Source organism: Eptatretus burgeri, chromosome 4, assembly GCF_056783735.1.
Source record: "Eptatretus burgeri isolate ZD-2024b chromosome 4, Ebu_testis_v1, whole genome shotgun sequence".
Taxonomy (NCBI): domain Eukaryota; kingdom Metazoa; phylum Chordata; class Myxini; order Myxiniformes; family Myxinidae; genus Eptatretus; species Eptatretus burgeri.
Genome location: NC_140964.1, coordinates 25,625,940 through 25,649,656, shown reverse-complemented (window position 1 = coordinate 25,649,656; position 23,717 = coordinate 25,625,940). Strand labels below are relative to the sequence as shown.

The window sequence follows — 23,717 nt, the reverse complement described above, 5'->3', positions numbered from 1 at the left end:
TACACATATCTTGGGTGGTCGCGAGAGTAACCTTATTTTCAATTTTTCCATCTGTCTGTATGTTTGTTGGGTGGTCGCTAGAGTACCCTTATTTTCACTTTTTCCGTTTGTTGGGTGGTCGCTTGAGTACCCTTATTTTCACTTTTTCCGTCTGTCTGTATGTATGTATGCTTGAATGTTTGTATGTAATGGACAGCTCTGGAGGCCAGAGGAGTCAACTGATTTTGATGAAACTTGACAGATCGGTTCATACCATGATGTAGTTCTATGCTTTTGAGCACCGTTGCTATGGATACCACCGTTGCCGAGCAACGGGAATTTGAAATATTTGAAAAATGCTAAAAAATTAATTTTTTTCGAAAATCAAAAATCGGCTTCCAGGCTTTTATGCGCACTATAATCACACTCTTTGTCAAAAAATTTCAGCCTGATCCGTCAAAAACTGTATGGCTAGTATGCAATTATATTACTATATGCTTTCACCCCAACGTTCTCGTTGGGATTCCCTAACGTAGGGTTAGGGAATCGAACACAAATGATGAATGGAAAGTTGCTCGTCATGTTCCTATATGGAACAACGAACGGCAAAAATGCCATCTGATGTGTTCTCTTATCTACATATTTCAAATTCGCCTTAGTCTAGCGACCACCCATGTCGCCTACCGGCCACCCATGTCGCCTACCGACCACCCATGTCGCCTACCGGCTTGTATATATATTGTTACGGCCGTGGAAATTCGCAGAACACCATAAAGGTCCTTAGTTCAGTTAGATCGATAAGTCCGTGTTCAGTTAGATTTCCCCACCGTTGTTTAATGGAAATTATTCGTGTGGACAGGGCTGTGATCTTTGAGTTAGCTGTTATTCTTTACTATCGTTATTTTGGACCAACCACTTCACACAACCACCCTAACTACAAAGTGCCACCAATTACAACAACCACGATCACCTCAACCCTCATAACCACACCACCACGTTTCCACCTCGGCACACGGTTGCCAGAGGCCTGGCCTTCGTCGAGGGAAAGCAGGCGGCCCCCGTTCTCCCCTCCCCCGGAGGAATGGCGTCGCCATGGTGAATCTCACCCTGCAAGGGACAAAGAGAACTACCGCGGCGGCGCGTGTACCTAATTTGGTGGGAAAACGCTTCCTTCGAGAAGTTTCCCGCATGTTCTGGAAGGAGGGTGGGGCGAGAGTGGAGGGGCGGGGTGTGGGTAATAAAAAGCGCGCATGGAGCGTTCGCTCTTTCTCTCTCTCTTTCTCTCTCTCTCTCTCTCTCTCTCTCTCTCTCTCTCTCTCTCTCTCTCTCTCTCTCTCTCTCTCTCTCTCTCTCTCTCTCTCTCTCTCTCTCTCTGTCATTGCTGGTGTTGTTGCTGCCGCTGGACGCAGCGTAAGGAGCTGCGCTGCTTCTGCCGGAGCTGCGTGAAGATCTGGGCTCGTGTCCGAGTCAGGAGCTTGGAGCGGTCGGTTGGTGGAGGTCCGGGCGTCGCAAAGGAGACGCGGGCTGGAGGCGCAGCGCTGCTGTGTCGCGTGAACCTGCGCGTGCGTGTGGGGAGAGCCGGAGAGAGCTCGCCTGTCGCCTGGCAAGGCCTGGGCGCAACCGCGGCTACGCTAGCTGCCGTGGGGACGGGACGTCGCGACTCGCCCGAGCAAGGCACCACGAGGGTGCAGGTAACCTGCAACGGTCTCGTGGGGCCCTTTTGGTCATCAAAGCGCCACGTTATAAAGGCCCACGGGCCCAGTCTGACTCCCTTGTCTGTGAGGGGGTCTTTTCTTTGCTTTTCTTTTGAGTGAATGTTGTGGCGCCGAGTCCCATAAGTAAAACCTGCTTAAGTACATGTACATGGTAAAACAATAGTCGGTTGTAGTGTTTTCGCCTTGTTCGTGTCTTTGTCCAACCCGCAGTCTCCGCAAATCAACTGCATGCGTGTTTTGAATTCCTTGCTTGTGTATACATGCTTGTATAATACCTGCATTGTTTGTATACGTGTAAAATAAATGTGCTGGGTTAAGGCCTAGGTCACATTTGCCACGGCGGCCGTGGGGTCTCCAAAATCTACGGCCACTAGCAATTATACTGCGGCCGTAGTATTTCCATGGTCACACAATGTAGTAGTCACATATGTTTTTATTTTTCGGGGAGCTGCATGACGTATTTATAAATTGTGGAGACCGAAAACGTGGGGGTGCCGTACGGTCTTTGATTTGATGTTGTACGGTGACCTTAGGACGTTCCTGCGGAGGCCATAGAATTTGCAAGGCAGACGCAAGGTGCCCACAAGGCGACTGCAGGGGGACCGCAGCGGGGCCCTAAGGCGAAAGTGCGGCCAGACGGACGGTAACGAATGGGTTAATTTTTTTTATTTTTTTTTACCAGTTTTTTTTTCGGCTTGTCGAATTGCTACGGCGAATGTAGAAATGAAAAAAGTTATAACTCCGCGTTATAATTCCATGGCGACCTTACGACCTGTAAAATATAGCCAAATGGCGTAGGGCCACCCTGAGGCTACCGCAGAAACTCTGCGGCCGTCGCACGTTTCTGTCAATTCAGAGGGCGTACGGCTGCTGTATCCTCGCCGTAGAGCAAATGTGACTTAGGCCTAAATGTACCCCGTTCGTCGTGTCATTTTTCCCCCATTGAAGTGCCATATTGTTTTTCGGAATACTAGTTGGTTTTTGAATACTGATAATAGAATCAGGTCCGGCAAGGTCTGGCGATAATACCCGCTCGGTTATCCCAGAACGGAACGAACCGCTTAAGCGGTTCGTGTCCAAACAGGCCTGCGCCGAGGTATGGTCCCTCGGTAGGTTACCCACGTGAATACTTAGGTATATCGATCTTCGGCGATTGACCCTGTCGTGCGCGGGTAGAATACGGACTGGGCCGTGGTGTGCGTTGACGGCACACCCATGACTGGTTCTCGGCGTTGTTCCGGGAAGTCATGACTGAATTGCTCGTCCGGTGGGCGTGCGGCTGCTATTAGTGAAAAGCGGTCATTCGCATGCCGGGTGGGCGTAGGTTCGTAACAATATGTATGTGTACGGATATGGGCATCGATTGGTGGGGGACGGGGGGACATTTCCCCCCCCCCCCCCCCACTTTTTATCAAGGGGGGGACAACAAATCGATTATCCCCCCACTTTTTTTCGTTGAACGTAAGTTACGTAACAGAAAACGAGCTGCTATAGTACAACCAGGCCGAGATGCTCCTCAAATACAAGAATAAATTTTTGAATCTCTCTATAATTCCAGCAATCTCTGTGTGCATGTTTGTCTGTGGGCATGTTTGTCTGCGACCACTGTTTCTCGCCAACCACTAGTCCGATCTACTTGAAACTTGCCAGGTATATTGCTGGGGACCCGAGGATGTGCCTTTTCGAGGTTCGAAATTAATCGGACAAGTGGTTCCCAAGTTATGGTCTCCGTACTCGCAAGCCGTTCGCGTCTGCTTTGGCTTTGGGAGCTGGATCAAACCATTTCACGTAAATAGAGGAGGGGGGGGGGGTTGCCCAATACAAAGCATCTCTGGATCTTTACTTTTTGCCAAAAACAACAAAAGAAAAAGAACCGTTAGTTTTATTGGTCTTTTATAGTTCTATTAAAGATGATAGGTTAACAATTCAACATTGAGAATCCGTGCTTCCCAAGCCATGGTCTCCCACCGGCCAAGCGTCCATAGCGACGTCGCTTTTTGATCCTTAAATGTTGGCTCTTCCTATCATTGCGAAGCAGAATTTGCCAAGCGTTGGATTGTTCACCCACTAACAGGGAACCTGACCTGGACATTTTGAGGTATGTTGGGACTTTTTTGGACTTTGTATCGTCATTTTATGAGTGTTTAAAGAAATCGCGGCTTCATGGCCCAGAGCGCCACGCCTCGGATAGTGTTCGGCCGCAATGGCTCGGGGCCCCTTTAGCGACCAAAATAGTTTATTTCACCTTTCTAACTTATATCGCCGGATGCCTGATATTATTAGCTCCACGATGATGTGCGTGTTTAATTTTTGTGACTTTGCACCATCGAGTTATAAGCCAATAAAATATTTTGCAGTCTGGTATGCTGATTGAGATGGTGGAGCTTGTGCAGGATGACGCGGTTTCACTCTACCGGCTCGCACGAACGAACGGAAAGATATTTTGTAATTCTGTTTTCATATTTCGCAGTCGATAACAGTGGCCTAAATCCCAACGTTGAAAACCGGGTGAAAATCGAAGGAAAGTGGGTGTTTTGGCGACTAAATTAGCTTTGAATACTTGGGAAACATAAAATAAAATGCGCTGATTCACTCGCTTTTGCGGCGGTTAATGTAAATAATGTTTTCATCAGTACTTAGACTTAGGGGAGGTATAGACCTACAAAACAAGAGGTATCATTCGGTCGTCGGACTTATGAGGATTAAATTATAGATTTTAAAAGGTAGCTGTTGAAAAATATGCAAAATTTACCGAAGCGGTTCGGACAAACGAACGGAAAATTATTTTTGAATTCTGTTCTCGGATTATACAGTATCTATAGGGAAGTAATGAGATTACCTCGAAAATCCGATAAAAAAAGGCTTAGGCTTAGTAGCTTAGCCGCGGCTTGCAATTTTTACGAGGAAAAATAACGTTCCAGAAGGAATTTCTCTTCCGCCATCATCCGAATAATTTCCCGTTTGCACGAGGACAAAGATGAAGGATAGACCAACAGAAAAAGGATAAAGGATAGACTGAATAAAAATTCCCTGTTACGCAAAAATAACCCTTATAATTCACATGTCAAAATTTATTCAACTGAAATGTAATTCCCTTCTCGTTTCGTCGAGGATATGGATATCAGAAAGTTTTTCGCGACAGCATCAAGTAGCACATCCCCGACCACTCTGCTGGAGCAATCAAGTTCCCAGAAAGAGGTGGACGATTCAAAGGAGAAGATAGCAGAAAAGGTTGCATGTGCGAGTACTCGGCCTAATTTCCCAGATCAGCCTTTTCAACCTCATGATGTCAGTTGTATCCCAGTTCAAATACTGCCAAACCGAAAGTTGGAGTTTCAACAACAGTGGTTCAAAGATTTTCCGTGGCTTCATTTTCATCAGAGCATCGGCGGTGTACTCTGTCACACCTGTACGGACGCTTCTCGTGAAAAACATACCGAACTTGCCTGCTGTGCAGAAGACGCATTTGTCTCAAAGGGCTTTCGGAACTGGAAAAAGGCTACAGAAAAATTCAGACAACACGAACGATCAAACACACATAGGCTTGCCTCTGAAAATCTGAAATGTCGCAGAAGTCAACCTGGTGTCCGTGTGCAGCTGAGCAGCAAACTGCTAGAAGAGCAAAGATCTGCACAGTCAGCACTTCTGAAGATTATCACCTCACTGCAATATTTAGCCTGACAAGGTTTTGCAATTCGTGGGAAGGATGCCTCTGAAGGGAATTTCAAAATGCTCTTACAGTTGCAGGCCGAGGATGATGCAAACCTCAAGACGTGGCTGTCAAGGAAGACGACGTTCACAAGTGGAGAAATTCAGAACGAAATTCTACAGTTGATGAGTCATGCCATCCTCAGAAACATCTGCAGTAACGTGAATGAAATGTCCACTCAGTTTGGACTCATAACTGATGGAACGCAAGATATTCAGGGTAATGAGCAGGAGTCGGTGTGTGTGCGCTCTGTGACGGATTCCTTTGATGTTCAAGAAGATCTCATCGGCCTCTACGAAGTATTATCAGCAACAGGACTATCACTTTGTAAGATGCTTCAGGATGTCCTAATTCGGTGTCAACTCCCTATTGAACACCGAAGAGCGCAGACTTACGATGGGGCAAGCAACATGTCTGGAAAGTACAAGGGCTGTCAAGCACAGCTAAAAAAACTCCAACCGCTGGCCAATTATGTTCACTGTAGAGCTCATGTCACCCAACTCATTACATCCAAAGCCCTACAGACTGCACCGTTCATAAGAGACGCCCTTGATTATGTCCAGGTACTCAGCAACATCTACAACAACTCTGGAAAATTCAAGCATCTGTACTTGAATATCCACGCTGACGATGCTGACACTCCTTGCCCTACACGCCTGAGGCCAATTTGCCCAACGCGTTGGTTAACTCGTTCTCCTGCCGTGAAATCGATATTGGATAACTATGAAGCGGTACTAGATGCCCTTCAACAAGGAAGTGATGACTTTGGTACGAACACGGCATCGCGAGCCAACAGTATTCGAAGCTGTTTTTCATCAGGAAAGTGTGTTCTCGGTCTGTTTGCATCATTGCCCGTTCTCCAATCCCTTGAATACCTCAATAAGGCACTTCAGGGTTCACAAGTTACCGTCTCTGGTATGCTTACTGCTGCAAAGGTAACTGCACAGAATCTCCAATCTCTCCGTACCGACCAGACGTTTAAGGCGGTTTTCGAATCAGCACAACAGAAGCTCCAGCAGTGCCAACTACATCCAGTGAACCTCCCTCGTAAGCACAAGCTTCTGAGGAGACTTGATGGAGGCACGCAGGAATACCCTGCCAATTCTGCAGAGGAGGTATACAGAGTTGAATTTTTCAGTCATTGACAGCACATCCGAGAACTTGAACGAGTACTTCACATCAACCGACCTCATGGCATATAGGGACTTGGGTGAAATGATCCTGTCTGGGTCATTCAAACCACAAATAGACCGCAAATATCCTGAACTGTCGGATTCCCTCGAGCAAGAACTTGGCTTCTTTCGTAACCAGTTCAGTGGTTCATCTGTTGAGGATTACCGTAAGATATTTTGTTGACATGGTGCCGGAAGTCCGTCGAATGTTCCAACAGGTAGAACGTTTGCTTCGGCTTCTATTGGTTTCCCCAGCAAGTTCATGCGAAGCTGAACGGTCATTCAGTGCACTCAGACGTATGAAGACTTGGTTACGTTCCACAATGACCCAACAACGCCTCAACCATCTCATGATCTGTCATGTTCACCGAGATAGTCTGACTGCACTTGACCCCCAAGACATTGCTACAAAGTTTTTAACTGGATCCGCAGACAAGAGGGTTCATATTTTTGGCAAGTTTTAAGGTAAGTTGACCGTACTCGTGTTATATTGGGTCGTCGATCTCGTCGAAAATTTTTTTTTATTTTTTTTGAGATTTGTTCTACCCTTATTTTATCAGTATTTAAAATGGCGATTTCAGTTAATACAATGGCGATTTCGATGAAACTTGGTTGGTAGGTTCATACCATGACCTAGTTATGTGCAAATGAGAACCGTTGCTATGGACACCACCGTTGCCTAGCAACGGGACTTTGAAATTTTTGAAAAATCATAAAATAATTATTTTTTCGAAAATCAAAAATCGGGCCACGGGCGACTGTGGGCAGTACATTCAGCCATATTGTCAAAAATTTCCAGCCGGATCCTATGAAAACTGTCGGAGAAGATAGACTTTGAATGAACCCTGGTCGAAAACAATAAAAAAACGAAGTTCGTTATATCTCAGAGACTATGAGTCAGATATACATGAAACTGGTATGGTAGGTTCATGGTATGTCCTAGTTATGTGTGAGAAACAACCGTTGCTATGGACGCTTTTGTTGACAAGTAACGGCTGAAAAACGACTAAATTTGACTTGATCGAATACCCATGTCTGCCTACTGGCTTGTCAATTTGTATGTCAGTCTAGTTTTCAGTTTTTGTTTAGTGAATCAGTTCAAAGGTCGTGAGAAGGCGGCTTGATAAACAATATATATATATATATATATATATATATATATATATATATATATATATATATATTTAGTTGTAGCTTTCCCACCCGCCGGGGTGCGAACAGCCGCGTTTAGCCGAATTGCGGCCGTACGTCCACCGGACAGACAATCAAGTCGCAGCTTTCCAGTGCAACACCGAAAACCAGCCACGGATGTGTTCTTAACCACACTACAACCTTGTCCGCACTCCACCCGGCTACAGGGTCCGATCGCCAAATCTTCGATTTACCTAATTATTCGCGCGGGTAGATTACCGAGAGATTGTACCTCAACGGGGCCGCTGGGACACGAGCCGCTTAGTCGTTAGAAGCTGTCAGTCGCCGACAGAACACCGATGAGTGAGGAAGTGTAAGTGAGCGCCGTCGGATTTTCGTTTTTGACAAAATGACAGATCACTGTGGTCTCATCGCCAGTGATCACTGTGTTGAAGAAGTTGGGATCGCTATTCAGTCTCCAGCATGTCCTGTACGATCTCCAAACGGAGTTGCTTATGCTCGATCGTTAGCAGCTTTGGCACGAACTTTGCAGAGATTCTCCTTAAGCCCAAATCCTCAGTCACAACGGAATGAACGGATCCAATGCTGATGCCCGCCTCATCTGCAAGTTCTCTGATCGTGATTCGACGATCCTGCATCACCAGGGTCCTCACTTGGACAATGACGATCTCATTTCGGGATGTTGAGGGCCGACCAGAACGTGTTTCACTTTCCACTGATGTGCGACCATCTTTGAAGCAGTTGTACCACTCTTTTATCTGTGTAGTGCCCATTGCTTCGTTCCCGAAGGCCTGTTGAATCTTGCGGATCGTTTCCACTTGGGAATCGCCAAGCTTTACACAAAATTTGATGCAATAGCGTTGTTCAAGTTTTTCCGTCATTTTGTCAAAAACGAAAATCCGACGGCGCTCACTTACACTTCCTCACTCATCGGCGGTCTGTCGGCGACTGACAGCTTCTGCAGGCGGAAAAATATTTACGCATACGGATTAGGATCGCCAACATACGTGCACTAAACCACACCTCCCTAGCTTCATTTGTTTCCGCACAAAAAATTAAGGTTGGATACTTTTTGAACACACCTCGTATATGTATGTATGTATATATGTATATTATGTGTATATATATATATATATGTATGTGTGTATGTGTGTATATATATATATATATATATATATATATATATATATATATATATATATATATATATATATATATATATATATGCATATATATATATATATATATATATACATGCATATATATATATATATATATATATATATATATATATATATATATACATGCATATATATGTATATGTGTATATATGTATATGTTTATATATATATGAATGTATATGCCTGTATATGTGTATGTATATGTATGTATGTATGTTTATATGTATGTATATATCTCCTCCTCTATCTCCCCCCTTTCTCTCTACTCTGTCTCTCTCTCCCAACTCTTCCCCTGGTTCCCCAGCTTTCCCCCTGTTGAAGGGACTGTAGCATGTACGAATCGGATTTGGAGTTGACTGGTGGAGTGCAAAGGTCGCTGCATGTATGAGCTATTGGTTTTGAATGCTCCCGCGCCAGGTCTCGGTGTGTGTGCGTGCGCGCGATGCATTGTTACGTCTGGCTTCCTTCTTGGGACTATGGTGCAGTAATTTGTCTTTATTTTGATCCTAACTACAAGTCTCTTGGGAAGGGTTACAATCATGGACAGGTGGCCACTCTGATAGAGATCACCTTCAGCAACACCAAATAATATTGTGCATTTTTTAGCCCAAAATTTCAACACTGATCATCGATGCAATTTTGCAGAATGTTTTGTAGATGTGTATTATAAATCACTGTAGTTGTAAGTTGTATCAACAGGGAAGGGCAGATTCGAAAGATGCAATAACATCATGATAAATATCAATATAATTGCTTCCATCACGACATGCCCCAACCGGCTCTCATCATTGTTTGTGCAGAACATGCCATTATCGGGCAGTTAATCAGGCACAAACACTTTTCTTTTTCTCCATGTTGACACTTGTCTTGCCTAATGAAAGTTCTGCAGAGAATTCTGGCAGGACAGTTATTCGCATTGTCCTGTCCAGCTGTTGTTTTGTGCACCCGATCTGCACCAAGAAAAGAAAAAGTGCTTATAAAAATTTGGCAAATCCAAGCATCCTGCTTGTAAAACCACAAACTTGTCCACAAAGCAAAACATCTCAAACGAATGCACATGATGTACTCGAAGCTTACATTGAAAGTAGCAATAAGCCATATTATTGTTAATATTATTTGGGGAAGGGGGGAGGGGCACTTTCAGATCCTTGGATCTTGAAAGAGGCAAAACCGAAATAATGTCCCAAAAAGATGAGGAAAATAGTTTGATGACTTGATTAAACATTTAAAGGAATAACTAAAAGATGCAGCAAAGCTTTTACTTTGTGGCTTGCTTTTGTTTTTGAGATAGAATGTATCTTTTTCTTCACTTCCCAAAGGACCGTTCTTCCCCTTACTCAGATCGAATGGAGGATTCACACCATGTATCTACACACGTATGCCACGCAATCTCCTCCGTCGTTTGGGATATTTTTCAATCACCAGTGGTTTCCTAAACCTGGTGTTGGCTTAACAGTTAATGTGGCTGGCTTAAGATCTTCGGGTCTTGAGTTTGAGCCCCTGTTTTTTTCATTGAATTAACAGCAGGTGTGGTTGACTCAGCCTGTCGTCCTTCTGAGGTTGGTGAAATGAGTACCAGTGTACTGGTAATAGAGAGCACTGCATCAGTGGCACAGCTGCACCCCCAGAAATTTTTTGCAACCAACAGCCACAGACTGCACACAATAGCTCATGGTTTCCAATGAACAAGGTGGCCTCAAAGTTGCTTTACCCCTCCCCAGTAATGCATTTGTTCTTAAACTATTTTAATATACAGGTTTTTTATGCAGTACTGTACTTGCAATAAGTACTAAGTAGTCATTGTATCTGTATGATGAAGTGCATATCGATAAAATGACTAATTATTATAAGTACTGCACAATAAAACCTGGATATTGAAAGATTTTCAGTACGAATGCTTTTCCAGAGAGGGGTACAGTGACTTTCAGACCCCTTTGTACAACAGCACAACATTTCTGTACTCCTGATTTCGAACCACGACACTGCGGTGAACTATAACAACCTCTCCCCCAAAATATGAACGCCATATTGTAGTTGACTAAGAATGAAAGTAGGTTTAGGTTTACATTAGGAATCAGTGTTGAGCCCCTTGCTTTTTCTGCAAGTTCCCCTTGCCAGAGGAGAGGGTAATTGCATTTTGGGTCAGTTTCTTTGTTACTTACAAAATCGAAGATTTTTCAAATATATTGGTTCGTCAATTTTGTTATTGTCTGTCTGTCTGTCTGTCGCCTTCAGGTCACAATTTTAAACCGATCTTCACGAAACTTCACCGCATGGTCGAGTTTGTCATAAGGAAGAAGCCTATTGTTTATGAGGTCAAAAGGTCAACATAGGCCAAAGGTCAACAACTTAGGTGAGATTTCGACATTCCTCAATTTTCATCCGATTGACTTGAAATATAAAGAGGATATATATTTAAGGTCACTGAATTCAACCACCAATTATTTTTGAGGTCATCATAGGCCAAAAGTTCAACAACTAAGATGGTGTTTCTAAAATCCTCAATTTTCATCCGATTGACTTGAAATTTGAAGAGGATTTATATTTCAGGTCACTGAATTCAACCACCCAATTATTTTTGAGGTCAACATAGGCCAAAAGGTCAGCATAGGCTGAATTTCGAAAATTATCGATTTTCATCCAATTCACTTGAAATTTGAAGAGGAGTTGCATTTTTGGTCATTTAATTCAACCACCAATTATTTTTTCGGTCAGATTTGTTTTATGGATTTTGCAAGTATCGTGCTCTGCATGATGTCTTCTTCCGCACTGAGGCAGTGCTCCTGTTACTTGCATATTGGGTCACTGAATTGTTTCACCAAAAGTCTGAACGATTGATTTTTTCCATATTGACATTCAACGGATTCCTTGACAACAATTTCACCCCATTATAATGAAATGGGACTTTTGTGGTTTTATTACTGCCATTCCTCACGAATTTTTCAATTTGTCAAATTAAAACTGACACAGGTCGTTAATGTAAAACAACCAATTAATCATGTAAAGCACTGCATAGGTCAATTTTTCGACATTACCAAATTGCTGTTTCCATGGCAACAATTGTTTATTTGGATTTTGCAAGTATCATGCTGTGCAAGTATTTTGCTGGACATCTTTCTTGTTTGTTTGTCTATCTGTCTGTCTGCACATAATATGCTAACGTCGACCACAAGCACCTCCTGGTCGTAACTAGTATTACATGTTATCTTTTTTGATCCAAGTACCTCGATAAAGCATGTACAATTAGAATGTGAGTGCATCTTTAAAGTATGTACAATTAGAATGAGCATGTCCTTAAAGTACATACGTTTCGAATGTGTGTATGTCTATAAAATATGTACTACTAGCTGGAGTACCCGGCGTTGCCCGGGGAAAAAAATAGGAGTAAGAAAGGGGTAAATTGTGGTGCTTAATATATATCACATTTATATATCACATTTAATTTGGACACATTTCACATTTCTTTGTCGTTGTCAGCGTTCGTCACCAGTGCTCCAGTGCCTCGGGGTAGACCACATTGCGTGTCTGACTATTGGGTGTCAGGATGCTGAACTTCACTGCGCTTCCGCTCTGAGAGGCAGCCACATACAGCTGGCCATGGGAGAAGCACAGGACAGAGAGGTCGACACCGATTGCCTTGTACGTCTGACCTTGAGCCTTGTTGATCGTCATCGCAAAGCATGGCTTGCAGGGAAACTGGAGTCGGCAAAACTGGAAGGGCAGCTCGAAATCGGACGGAATGAGTGGGATCCTTTGTATGGTCCACAGGAGATGGTGGCCTCAATGACACTGGCATGCAGGCGGGTTATGATGCTGCATGTGCCATTTGTGGTCTTGGTTGGCTCCATGTTTCACAGGATCATGATGGGCACACCGAGCTTCAGCTTGAAGAGGTGTGGTGGCATTCCTGACAGCTTGAGAGAATTAAGTGCCTCAACAGGGTTAGTGACTGCCTCCTCGTCGCAGATGGCACTGTCCACAAACTTGTAGATCCTCTCATCGTCGGGGAACTCTCCCACGAGCCAGTTGTTGAGCTGGTTGACATTGGTGTTCAGCGGAAAGAAAATTGCACGCTCAGCCACCCACTCAGACCTGACTTCATTTGTGGTCAAGCAAGGGTAGACTTCAGCCTTGAGCTCCTCCAGTGTGGAGACAACCTTGCCCAGTCCAGGAGGAATTGCGATCGTCTCTGGTTCGGCTGCAAATGGGATCTGTCCATTGCCAATTTCCAGGAGCAGCTTGGAGAAGTTGGTGGCCCCTTCATCGCCAGACAGGTGAGCTCGCATGTTGGTGGTCAGGTGCTTGACAATCACATGGCGCCACAAGTGGGACGTCTTCAGGCTGAAATTGACAATACTGGATCTGGTGCCTCTCTTTATCACTGGAAGGATCTGCTGGAATTCTCAGCAGAGCAGCGTGGGGATGCCTCCAATGGGTTGCTGGACTCCTGTGATATCCTTCAGTGTACGGTCCACAGCTTCATAAGCTGACTTAAGTCATTGTCGTCTCATCCACAATGATGGCAGCAGCATCCTGATGATCTTGGTCAATGCTGTTCCACGCTTGATGTTGCATGTTGGCTGCTCTTTGAGGTGCGTGTTGAGTGGGATCTTGAAGGTGCTGCGCAGCGTTCGTCCTCCCTGGAGCAGTGTTGCGACAATTCCACTGGATGCAGCAGCAAGAGAAATCTTGCCTCCTGAGTGAATCTTTTTCAGTGTCGTGTTGATGACAAAGCTCTTGCCTGTGCCTCCCGGTGCATCAAGGAAGATGATGCTACCTTGCTGCACCAGTTCAAGGACTGCATTGTAGACCTGACACTGGTTATCTGTCAGGTGCTGTTGGAGGTCAACAGCCTGGACAGCCAACTGCTCTTGGTTGTAGTCCACTTCCCTGAGGTACTCTCTCTCTCTCTCTCTCTTGAGCCTATCTTCTGTGCCCCTCTGTGATGTAGGTAGGTCATACAAACTGAGATGACGGCCGCCCATCATGATCACCTTGTCCTCGAGGGAGCAAAGTGCAAGGTAGTAGACCTCCTCGTTGTAGTCAGCATCAGGATTGCCAACATTGTGACGGTTCTGGAACAGGTAGTCTTCAGAGAGGAGGTCACGGAACTGATCCCAGAGTGTGCGTGGATTGCTAGGGAAACAGGTGATGAGTATGACTGCCATGAGACTCCTGAGGTTTGGCGCAGACTGGCTGATGCCTGCCTTCTCCATAGGAAGGTGGAGGTGCTGGTCATTTTCCAGGAGTCCCCTTGCGAGATAGACTTCACGGAAGGACAATTCCTGGCCATCCAAGGTTCACATAATTAATAAATGCCAATGCAAAGACATATTATTCCATATTAAATAAGATGAGAAGCACAATCCTTAGTTTTAATTTCACAACAAGCGACCACACATTTTCATTTCCATACCCACGACAACTTGACGCAACACAAGAATATGAGGTGTCTTTATTGTCTATGGAAACTTATAATACCTTGTTTAATATCACCGAAAAAAATGACAAGTTCAGTTATAATCTGGGAAGTGGATACAAAACGATAACGGTTTCACCCGGAGCATATGAGATTTCTCAAATATCTTCCGAAATTGCTCATCTTATGAAAGAACAGGGTGATGAATCAAAAAATATTGTTATAGATATTCAAAAACATACTTCAAAATCAACGATTAAACTTAAAAATAACTACAAGGTTGATTTCACAATTGATAATTCATTTGGAGTTATTGGGTTTCTCCTCAAAAAAGATTGAAACTAATGGGACGTTTTACAGTGATAATGTCGTTCAAATATCCTAAGGCATAAATTCGGTATTAAATCAGTGATTTGATTGATGGCGCTTATAATGATGGAATAAGAACAAATACAATATTTTCATTCAGTGCACACTCAACCCCATTGGTTATAAATTCAATATGGAACCCAAAAATCTGGTTTATCTACCTGTGTCAGGAAAAACCATACACAGAGTAAATTTTAGGATAACCGACCAAGATAATCGCATTATTTATTTTAATGGAGAAATTATATCCATCAGAATTCACCTACGTGAAGTTTTCCAATAAATAAATACGATGGCTATTGTGAGGAAACACGAGTTGGGAAAATATAAAATAATTACAGGGGATGGGATGTTCCTTACCCCATACTACAAGGGTGAAGGTATGTATCTTGGTCGAGGATACTATAAACCTCAGAGACAAAGGGGTGTAGGACATCAATTGAGAAAAAAAGGAGATGGGATAATTAATACTGTAATGGGTATAGGTTTAACTATTCTTAAACATAAAGACCTAATTGGTTCAACTGCTTCTGCTGTGGGAAATGTAGCGGGTGCTCTCATAAATTGCAAGCAATAAAATAAATTAAGAAAGACAAAACTCAGTTGTCTCCCCAAGAACGACAGAAAATAATTCAAATACTTGGGTCAGGGTTTCAAAAGTTTTAACATCTTTTTTCCGAAATAAATACAAGTATGGAAGCAATTGATAGTATCTATGATTTGGATGATACCATTGTTATCTCAAACTCCACTAAAAAAGAAGACTACTTAAAGGTAAATGCCATAACTGGAACAGACTGGAATACAAATGGAACAAAAAGTTTTGAAATAAATAATCAACAAACTTATTTGAATCCAGCCAAACGTTTCTTGTTGTGTAAATTTACATTCACTAAGGCTGCGAATACCACAAATGCTGCACTCGTAAATGATTTCTTCTGTAAAATGTTTGATCGTATTCGTTTGAATATTGGAACACAAGAAGTTGAAGCGGTTGATTATGTCTCTGCTACATCTGAAATGATGAAATTTACACTTCATTTCGTGATGGAATGGGAAAGGGGGCTGTCGAAGGTTTTATTCCTGATATTGCAATGGGAACAAACACAGACCCTGGATATAGTCAAAGGAAAGGAATGTATAATGATGATACAAAAGCAGGTAATAGTTTTACTGTGGCAGTTCCTCTTCAAGGTATATCTAGATTTTGTGATCATGATAAAGTTCTGTTTGGTCTTAAAATTAGATTTCAACTGCAAAGGAATGATAATGAAAATAGATTGCTTTTTGGTGTGGCTAATGCTTTTGCTGCTCAGAATAAATTTCTAATTGATGAAATTAGTTGGTATATTTGTGAATGTACTCCTAATGTTAAAACAGAAGAGATGTTGAATATAAGACTTAACTCAAAGAAGCCGCTCAATGTATCTTCTTCTTCTTTCGGCTGCTCGCGTTAGGGGTCGCCACAGCGGATCATCAGTTATGATCCGCATAATGTTAGGGTTAGGGTTAGTTATGTGTGTCCTAACAAATGTTAGGGAAGCCACTCAATGTATCATACCGCAAAAGAAGATGCCAACATGTTAAACTGAACCAAACCACTGACACGTGGAATTTGGTTTTTCTGGAAGGAAAGCCACAATATCTGTGGCTCATTTTTTAAAAACCAGATGGTGATACTGCTGCTGATAAGAATAATGCATTGAGTGATAATGCTAAGGTGAAACAACTTCGCGTTTCTCTTGATGGAACATTTTATCCACGAGATAGATTGTAAATTAATTGGGAAAAAAATGATTATGCTGAAGCATACAAGTCTTACCAAAAGGTGTGTGAAAGCAATGGAAATAAAGAACCCATTTTGGATATGACAGCATTTGAAAGTCTGCATGCAATCTATGCGATTGACCTGAGTGCTCAAATGGAAACTATAAAGTCTAATCGAGTGGATACTTCCCTATACATTGAAAGAGAAGAGAGTGAAGAAGTTGATACATATTGTTTGCTTTTGTAAGAAACAGAATTGCAGATTAATACAGATAATGGTGTTACGATTAGTCTCACGTAATTTTTTTTGATAAATAAATGAGTTGTAAAGTGCCAACTGGGGTATATGTTAATCAAATCAATCTTCATAAACTATCATCTTGTATTCAAATCAAAAGCCTTGTATGATTAACGTTAATACAATTCAGAGAAAAGAAGCAGTAAGAATTGATGTTTTGCTCACAAGAGAACAGGAGAAAATCTTGAACGATACTGGCTCACTTTAAATTAAAATGTCAAAACCAATGTTGAAGAAATATTCAATAAGAGAGACGAGTGGAGGATTTCTCCCATTTCTAATTCCTTTATTTGCTGGTTTAAGTGTGGCTGGAGCATTGACAGGTGGTATTTAAGCAGCCCTGAAAACTTCCAACGAAAGGAAGGCTCAACTCCAGGCTCAAAAAGAATTGGAAAGAGATAATAAAGAGTTGGAGAAACAAATTAGTGGAAGTGGTGTAATTGTAGATTTTGCTGAAAAACTTGAAAGTCTGCCTGATAAAGCGAGATTGTTAGTTAGAGATATGCTTTCTTCGATCACACAAGCAGGTGCAAAAGTAACGAAAAGGGTTAATGGATTTTATCTTTCTAATAAATAAATGAACAGTGGTTTAAAGAGTGGTTTAATAAAATTCCAAAGTGGTCTTTCTAATAGAGTGGCTTAAAGAATTTGGAAAGAATACAACATAAAATTTAGAACTTATCAAATATTGTAAGAAATTAAAAATTCATAATGTGGTTATTTGTATGAGAGATGAATTAACAAACGTGTCTAAACATACAAAGAATATTATTATGAACTTAGAAGATAATAATGGGAACGGTTCTCATTGGGTTTGTATTTTTAATTGTCAAGACCAATATTATTTTGATAGTTTTGGTCTTCTACCACCTGTTGAAGTCATAAAATTCTTACAGAATGGTGTTTATCAAACATTTCAAGTCCAAGTGTTGTGGTCAATTATGTCTATATGTGTTATTTCAACTCAACAAAAATAAATTTTTTAATGACATTATTTTTAATTTAATATAAATGACTTATGTTGGTAAAGATGGTTCTATCTTTGGTGTATCCCAAGAAGTGAATATTGATTTATCAAATTATTACACAAAGGCACAGGCTGAACGACAGAAATATAGTGTCGCAAAAAATATTAACATGAAAAATGCTTATAAATTAAATTATCAAAGCCCGACTGACGAGAATGACTTGGTGAGATTAAGTGATTTATCACAATTTCTATCCTTAAATAAAACGGCTGTGTATTCCAAAGATACAGAAGTGTTGATTTTATCTCCGGGTCATACAGAATTAACAGTTCCAATTAAAATAAAATTTTACAAAGATGGGCGTATCGTTTGTATGAGAATAGAACAATGGGGATATGATATGAATGATTTAGAATATGATTGGTCATTTAAAATGAACTGAGAAGACCTGGAACAATTAAATCAGTCTCATAAGGAAGAATATTATCGACTTGGTGCCGAGAATGAGTTTTGTGGAAGCACAATTAGCAAACAACAAATAATATAATTTAATAAGGGTAAAATCAATGACGGTTTTGCCATAGTTTCTATCATGAAAACACAAAGAACAGGATTATATATAATAAGTTAGGGAATACAAACTGATTTAACTATGGGGAGGATGGGGAGGTATTTCCTGTCATTATATTAATCTGTCATATATTTCTGATACATAAATGACAGCAAGAAGGCTTCAAGAAAATTATCATTTCTGTGTCCAAGCATACCTTCAAGAAAAGGGTATTAGGTATTTTAATAAATATGTTCTACAACATAAGAATGAAGTATTTTCACTAAAAGATTGGCTTTATACTGATGTTAATAAACCAACAACTTTGGATTTAACTAAAATGTTAAAGAAGGAAAAAAAAATTTAAGTGAAGAAAACGCAAGGCTCTTTTAGAAAATCAGAAGAAATTTTATTAGTTTCCTGTTGAAAAAAAATTATTTTGGATGCAGGAATATCAAGTAATCTGGATGAATATATGTATGATATTCTATGGGGTGAAAGTGGTTCAAGGATAGTGAGGGATGAGGAAGGAGTTGACGAAACTGAGAAGAGAGAGAAGGAGGAGAGGGAGAGGGAGGAAAGAGAGAGAATAAATAAATATAAAAATATGGAAACCAGTGAGATTATAAAAAGATCAAAGGTATTACAGAAAATAAATAAATCTCAATGCACCGAGGAGGAAAACAAAGAATTGGCAAGTCTATTATAAATATACGTGTCAGGATTATTAACATCGGTTTCAGGGAGAAGATTTAAACGAGAAAGTGGAGATAAAGAAGTCAAAGAAGGAAAATATTATATTATTGATGATGTTGGTGTAATTGACTGATTAAAGGTTTACATTTTTTTTCTTAAATAAATGGAGGAGAGAGTGAAGACATTTCTAAGGATTCTTTATGTTTTAAAAATTAAGATTCAAATGTGCATGTTGGAAACGAAAAAGGTTTTCACACTGTCGGAATTTTTCACATAAATAAATGAGTTATTGTCTAAAATGTAAAAAGAAAACCAAGAGTAAAAATATCTCGTATGTTAAAAGTAAAAATAATAGGGTTATACAAAAAGGTGCATGCTGGGTGTGTGGCTCAAAAAAGAGTGAATTCATCACCAAACACAAACAAGGGAGAGATATACAAAAGTTTTTACCAGGAAGTAAATTTACAACTACTGGAATATCAGGGGAATTATATCTTCCAGGTTATTCTTTCTGTGGTCCAGGAACAAACTTGAATAAAAGATTAGATGAGGCTGAAAATCCTAAACCGTGGAGCAAACCTATCAATAGGGTTGATGAAGTGTGCATGAGGCACGATGTTGATTATGGAAATAGCACAACGTTGGAAGAAAAACATGAAGCCGATAGAGAAATGTTGTATAATTTGTCTCATACAAAATCCAACATTGAGAGAAAAAGTTGATGGGTTCATCGTGAAGAAGATGAACAGTGCTAAATTGAAAATTGGGCTTGGAAATTTAAAAAAACTTATGGGCTCTCATGATGTCGTTAAGAATGAAGAGCGATTAGCTGATGAATTACATAAACCAATAATCACAAAGTTTCATAGAAGGAAGGTTTATTCCAAGGAAGTTGATTATATCTGGTCCGCTGATTTAATTGAATTCAATTATGATAAGAGGTACAAGTATGCTTTAACCGTTATTGATTTGAGGAGTAGATATGCGTGGGTCGTCCCTTTGAAAAACAAACAGGCAATACTCTTATGTTAGCTTTCCAACAGATATTCAGTAAAAGCAAGAGAAAACCTAAAAAATTGTGGACTGATGAGGGTACAGAGTTCTGCAACAAAACATTTATGAATTTTCTTTAAAATAACACTACATTACATTAAACAGCACCTTTAATGAAGGAAAAGCGGTTGTTATTGAGCGTTTTAATCGCACTTTAAAAGAGAGACTATATAAAAAATTCACTCAACTCGGTTCTCAACAATGGTTATCTTGAATTCAGAATATTGTGGATAAGTACAACGACACGATTCACATCTCAACAAAAACTAAACCATCAGAAACATTTACAAAATTAGAATATGAAAAAGAGATTAATGTCAGAAAGCCTAAGTTCAAAGTCGGTGATATAGTAAGAATATACAGGTAGAAATCTCATTTTGAAAAAGGTTATTCCAAGCGATGGACGAATGAACTTTTTAAAATTGTTGATGTCGGCGATACAGTTCCTTAGACTTACAAATTATGTGATTTAAAGGGGGAAGATATTTTAGGTTCATATTATTCATAGGAATTACAAAAGACAAAGATAAATTGTAAAAAGTTTTTTGACTCTGCCCCTTTTTAAACTCCGCCCCTTTTTGACTCCGTCCACACAAGCCCCACCCACATAAACCACATCAACATCCATCATATCCACATAATTCGTGATTAGTTTATTAGTTCCCACACACAACATGTTTATTTAATTTTTAAAAAATTGCTCCACCCACACAACCACATCCACACAAGCCCCACCCACACAAGCCCCACCCACCCACCCACCCACACAAGCTCCACCCACACAAGCTCCACCCACACAAGCCCCACCCACACACACACACAAGCCCCATCCACCCACACAAGCCCCACCCACCCACACAAGCCCCACCCCCTGTGCGCCCCCACCTTTGACCCACCACCCCCCTCATCCCACCCCTCACCCTTCCCCACACACACATGGGGAGAGGAGGAGAGAGGGATGACGGGGTGGTGGGTCGTTGGGGGAGCGCACCTACCCCCCAACCCTAACCCTCCCCCAACCCCCTCCCCTTTACATCTCATTTATTCTTTTCTTGTAATTCAAAATCAGGGAATAAATAGGAAAGCATTTATAATTCAACAAAAGTGATAACATTGAACAAAATCTTCTTTCGCAGCAGTCTGATGGTTTGTTTTGGTTTTGAAACTCGATCAACACATTCTGTTCAAAACAAAGAGTGAAGAACAATTCGGGTATATAAAGATGATTATATCATGATATTAATAAAATTATAAATATAACATTTACCTCCAGAAGATAGAGTGTCGTGTCAGATTCCTCCAGAAGATTAAGTTGTGTGTTTGGTTCATCCAGACAGGTGTTTAAACTGAAAAATAAAAAAATTAAAAATAATGAGTCAAAGACACACGCACACGCACACGCACACGCACATGCACATGCACATGCACACGCACAAGCACATGCACACGCATACACACATTTGCACACATATACACACATTCACATTTACACACACATACACATATTCACACACATTTGCACACACACACACACACACACACACACACACACACACACACACACGCACACGCACACACAGACACACACACAGACACACAGACACACACACACACACACACACACACGCACACGCACACACAGACACACACACAGACACAGACACAGACACACACACACACACACACACACAGAGGGATAATTTCTCACCTTTGACTCGACTCATTCAAGATCAGAGGACGTGAGAATTTCTTGCCAGCTGAGAAAAATATCATTCAATTCTTTTCTAAACAAACAAATGTCTTCAAGGAAGTCTTTCATGTTTATCCACTCATCGTGTAATTCAAATAACTCATTTTCAAGATCAGTTATCAACGATGTTCTTGTTGGGGACAAGCTGTTAGAAAAAGACACAATAATTATTGGTTGTATAGTGATTTAATTCTGTATAAAACAACAAATAATGAATTGGTTTCAGGATCTCACCTGTCATCTTGTGAAAACGATTGATCCGCAAGGTCGGAGAAATTATCTGCACAATCCATTCTCTAAACTAGAGGGGGAGCACTCGGTAGAGTGCAAAACCTCCACTGCCAATACTGCGAGGTCACTCAAGTGAACCTGATATCCTATTCATTCAATTTGACGTCAACAGTGCTCACAGAGTTATAGTTTGCAACTTTCCCTTTTAATTTTAACTTTTACATACTCAATTCATTCGTCTGAACTGGATTCCTTGAGACAGAAATTGATTTTACGTAGGTATATCCACCTGAAGTTCCAAAATCAGCCGCAATTATAATTTTGGCAAGTTTTTTTGTTGAAAATCATTTATAACATGTAGAAATGCAAAAAAAAAAAAACAATTCGAAATTTTGTTGAAAAAAAGTTGCAAAATTTTGTTTTTTTTTCTCGAACAATTTTTTTTTGTTGTTGTTGGTTGGAAATCACTTAAAACATGTAGAAATGCAAAAACAAAAATTCAAATATTTTTCTCAAAATGGCCACCATAGCGGCCATATTGGATTTTGGACCAAGTCCAAAATCTAATGGCATGGTCCTTGGACCATACCTAATCCGCCCCACCAAGTTTCGTTGAAATCCGTCGAGAAGTTTTTCCGTAATACTGTTCACAAACAAACAAACAAACAAACAAACAGGGGTGAAAACAGTAACCTCCGTCCATCTTCGATGGCGGAGGTTAATGACCAGAATTTTTTGGCTTGGTTCGGGCGAGGCAGCTTGGCTGACTCCAGACTGACTCATTTTAACACGAAAATGAAACATCTTGCTTTGAATGATTTTGATAAAACCTACGTTTATAAGTTGTTTTTAGCTAAACTTTGTTCTGTTAGTGTTGTGATGATTTAAGATATAACCATGAGAGACATGGGCACAGAATACTTCCTCATTTTCACAGCACGACTGTGCTCTTAAAAGCACTTCATCATTTTACTAAACCGAAGGAGGGATAGCCCTTTCTTTCGTGCTTGAAGAGATAAAGTGAATATACTCGATGGAAATGAATGTTATAAGAAAATTAAGTTATTCTCTGAAGTAGAACATGGGCAAAACTAGAGGGGAAGCACTCGGGAGAGCGCAAAACCTCCGCCGCCAATACTGCTGGGTCACTCAAGTGAACCTTATATCTTATTCATTAAATATGATGTCGACAGTGCTGACAGAGTTATAGTTCTTTTCTCCAACATTTTTTTTTTGGGGGGGGGGGGGTTGGAAATCACTTAAAACATGTAGAAATGCAAAAAAAAGAAATCGAAATTTTGTTGAAAAAAAAAGTTGCAAAAATTTTTTTTCTCCAACAATTTTTTTGGGGGGGGGTTGGAAATCACTAAAAATATGCAGAAATGCCAAAAAAAATTTTCTCTAAATATTTTTGGGGGGGTTGGAAATTACTTAAAACATGTAGAAATGCAAAAAAAAATTTTTTTTTTCTCAAACAATTTTTTTTGGGGGGTAACAATGTTTTTGGGGAGGGTTGGAAATCACTTAAAACATGTAGAAATGCAAAAAAAAAAATATTTTTTTCTCGAACAATTTTTTTTGGGGGGGGGGGGGGTTGGAAATCACTTAAAGCATGTAGAAATGCAAAAAAATTAAATTTTTTCTTTTTTGGGGAGGGGGTAAATTATTTTTGGGGGGGGGTTGAAAATCACTTAAAACATGTAGAAAT

At 40.7% G+C, this 23,717-nt stretch overlaps 2 protein-coding genes across 2 annotated transcripts; both read right to left on the bottom strand.

Moving 5' to 3' along the window:
* Positions 1-9,429: 9,429 nt before the first annotated feature.
* On the bottom strand, positions 9,430-13,804 carry LOC147027658 (uncharacterized). The gene is made up of 2 exons (XM_085877193.1): positions 12,396-13,804; positions 9,430-9,858 (listed from the first exon to the last, which is right to left on the bottom strand). The coding sequence occupies exon 1, from the start codon at positions 13,192-13,194 to the stop codon at positions 12,760-12,762; it is 435 nt and encodes a 144-aa protein (XP_085733319.1). The 5' UTR covers positions 13,195-13,804; the 3' UTR covers positions 9,430-9,858; positions 12,396-12,759.
* Positions 13,405-23,334, bottom strand: LOC147027657 (uncharacterized). The gene is made up of 3 exons (XM_085876524.1): positions 21,737-23,334; positions 21,296-21,374; positions 13,405-14,193 (listed from the first exon to the last, which is right to left on the bottom strand). Exons 1-3 carry the CDS (start codon positions 21,799-21,801, stop codon positions 13,405-13,407), a joined length of 933 nt encoding a protein of 310 aa, XP_085732650.1. The 5' UTR covers positions 21,802-23,334.
* Between the last annotated feature and the right edge of the window lie 383 nt (positions 23,335-23,717).